We start from the raw sequence: 2,415 nt of genomic DNA on the forward strand, positions 1-2,415 counted from the left end.
TTACAGCGATCGGTGATCACGTCGCAACCTGCGTTCAGTAAGATTTGATCTCTTCGAGCTGGAGGCGAAACAAACCACTGCGAGGCGCCCATCCTTGGTGCAAGTGGCCTCAACTTCGCTTTCAAGTCTAGTCTTTCCCTCCCACCCCGCTCCAAAACCTACCCTATCCATTTGTCTCACACTCATCCAAATGTTCTCAGTACACGCTTCAAAAATATTTCTTATCTCGTGGTCGAGGTCTCGCTTCTAGTTCCTGACGTATCACTCCGCAGACACTGCAACAGCACTCCAGGCCTGAACCAGCAAGATGTCTTGGAACGACGGCGGCGGTGGCGGCGCCGGCAACAGCTTTGGTGGCGGCGGCGCTTCTGGTGCCTTTGACGGTGGCTACGGTGACAGCTTCGGTGGCGCTGAGGGTGTTGGAGGAGGCGGCGGCGACCGTGCCTGCTTCAACTGCGGTGAGCCTGGGTATGTTTGACTCCAATCATCCACATGCACTCACGAAAGTGACGGTACCGGCTGACATACAGACACAGCCACAACAAGGCCGAGTGCCCCAAGCCCCCTGCGCCGGTCGAGTGTCGCTACTGTCACAAGGAGGGCCACTTCGCCAAAGACTGCCCCGATAAGGGTCCTGCCCGCTGCGGCAACTGCAAGAAGGAGGGCCACTTCATCGCTGAGTGTCCGGATCCTCTGGTCTGCCCTCGCTGCAAGGGTTCCCACATGCTCAGGGAGTGTCCGGAGCCCATGAAGTGCTACCACTGCGAGGGTGAGCACATGGCCAAGGAGTGCCCCGTCTATGTCGCTACCTGCAAGAACTGCGAGGAGACCGGTGAGTCCGAAGATAGACCCAATCTCCTTCGAACGTCCCATTGCCTGGATAACTGACACAAGCCGAAGGCCACACTGCTGCCGAGTGCCAGAACGCTCGCAAGGTCGACCGCAGCCACCTTCCCGACATGACCGGTGAGGAGGCCTGGAAGCTCCTGGAGCAGGCCATCAATGACAGGGACATGGACGAGGTCAAGGAGAAGATCCAGATCTACGCCAAGGCTCAGCCAACCACCACCTTTGTCGAGATCGAGAAGGCCCTCCGTTCTCAGGGCTATGGCCTTTACCTCATCCCCAAGGAGCGTGCGAACCTGTCCATCACCTTGACCAACATGGACCTCCAGGGTAACCTAAACAAGAAGTACACTGTGAACTACCGCTTCTCCGACAAGCCCCTTCGCCAGTCTGAGCGAGAGGGTTGGCCTGAGAACCACGAGGTCGTGATGCAGCGGCTGGCTGAGGCTGGCGACGTTGTCCCTTGGGTTGGCAAGCCCAAGTGTGGCAACTGCGAGAAGCTTGGACACGTCCGCAAGGACTGCCCTGGGGAGCAGCTGGAACCCGACAAGACCGTCGTCAAGTGCTACAACTGTGACCAGGAGGGTCACCGTGTCCGCGACTGTAAGTCTCGTTTCCAGCACCATGGTTACGAAGCTTTGGACTGACGTACCCAGGTCCTACTCCTCGTGTTGACAAGTTCGCCTGTAAGAACTGCGGAAAGGGTGGCCACAAGGCTGCTGACTGTGAGTCCTTCGTGAACCGCCAGCTGTTGTTCACTGACTGACCGCCCATACCAGGCACCGAGCCCCGTGATGCTTCCAATGTGGAGTGCCGCAAGTGCAACGAGGGTGAGTCATTTGCCAGCTTTTTGCCAGAGGCTACGTGCTAACAGTTTCCAGTCGGACACTTCTCCAAGGATTGCCCCACCGGTGGTGGCTCTCGTGGCTGCCGCAACTGTGGTGAGGAGGGTCACTTGGCCAAGGAGTGCGACAAGCCTCGAGACATGTCCAAGGTCCAGTGCCGCAACTGCGACGACTATGGACACACCAGCCGCGAGTGCCCGAAGCCTCGTGACTGTAAGTCTCGTTTCTCCTGACCTCAAATTTCACATGCTAACAATGTCCCAGATTCCCGGGTCCAGTGCCAGAACTGTCAGGAGTATGGCCACACCAAGGTCCGCTGCACCAAGCCTCACGTTGACGAGGACAGCGGAGCTGGTGCCGACGGCGGCGGCTTCGATTCTATCGACGCCCCTGCTGACGCCCCTGCTGACGGTGGTGATGGCGGTGGCGACTGGAACGCCAACTCCGGTGGTGCTGGTGCCGACTGGAACACCGGTGGTGGTGGTTGGTAACTTGGTTGCCTTCTTTTTCGACGCATTTAACAAAATTGGCACCTCCTGCGTGTCCTTTTATTGAATGCTGCGAGTCTGCGTTTCCTCGGTCTGGAATTTCGGGCAATGATGGATGATTCTGATGACTGTGGATTTCTGGCAGTTTCTCCCGGGTCTTGAGTAGAAGCTTCGATGATAAAATCGGCGGATGAGGCCTAGGAGATAGCAAAATACCGGACATGAACCACTGAGAT

General features: G+C 57.5%; 1 protein-coding gene across 1 annotated transcript; it reads left to right on the forward strand.

Moving 5' to 3' along the window:
• Positions 1-307: 307 nt before the first annotated feature.
• On the forward strand, positions 308-2,182 carry INS49_012880 (uncharacterized protein; the record flags this gene model as incomplete). The annotated part of the gene is made up of 7 exons (XM_043173582.1): positions 308-468; positions 537-832; positions 901-1,449; positions 1,503-1,571; positions 1,626-1,676; positions 1,728-1,904; positions 1,956-2,182. The coding sequence occupies 7 exons, from the start codon at positions 308-310 to the stop codon at positions 2,180-2,182; spliced, it is 1,530 nt and encodes a 509-aa protein (XP_043022879.1).
• Positions 2,183-2,415: the final 233 nt, after the last annotated feature.

Source organism: Diaporthe citri, assembly GCF_014595645.1.
Source record: "Diaporthe citri strain NFHF-8-4 chromosome Unknown scaffold_6, whole genome shotgun sequence".
Classification (NCBI taxonomy): Eukaryota; Fungi; Ascomycota; class Sordariomycetes; order Diaporthales; family Diaporthaceae; genus Diaporthe; species Diaporthe citri.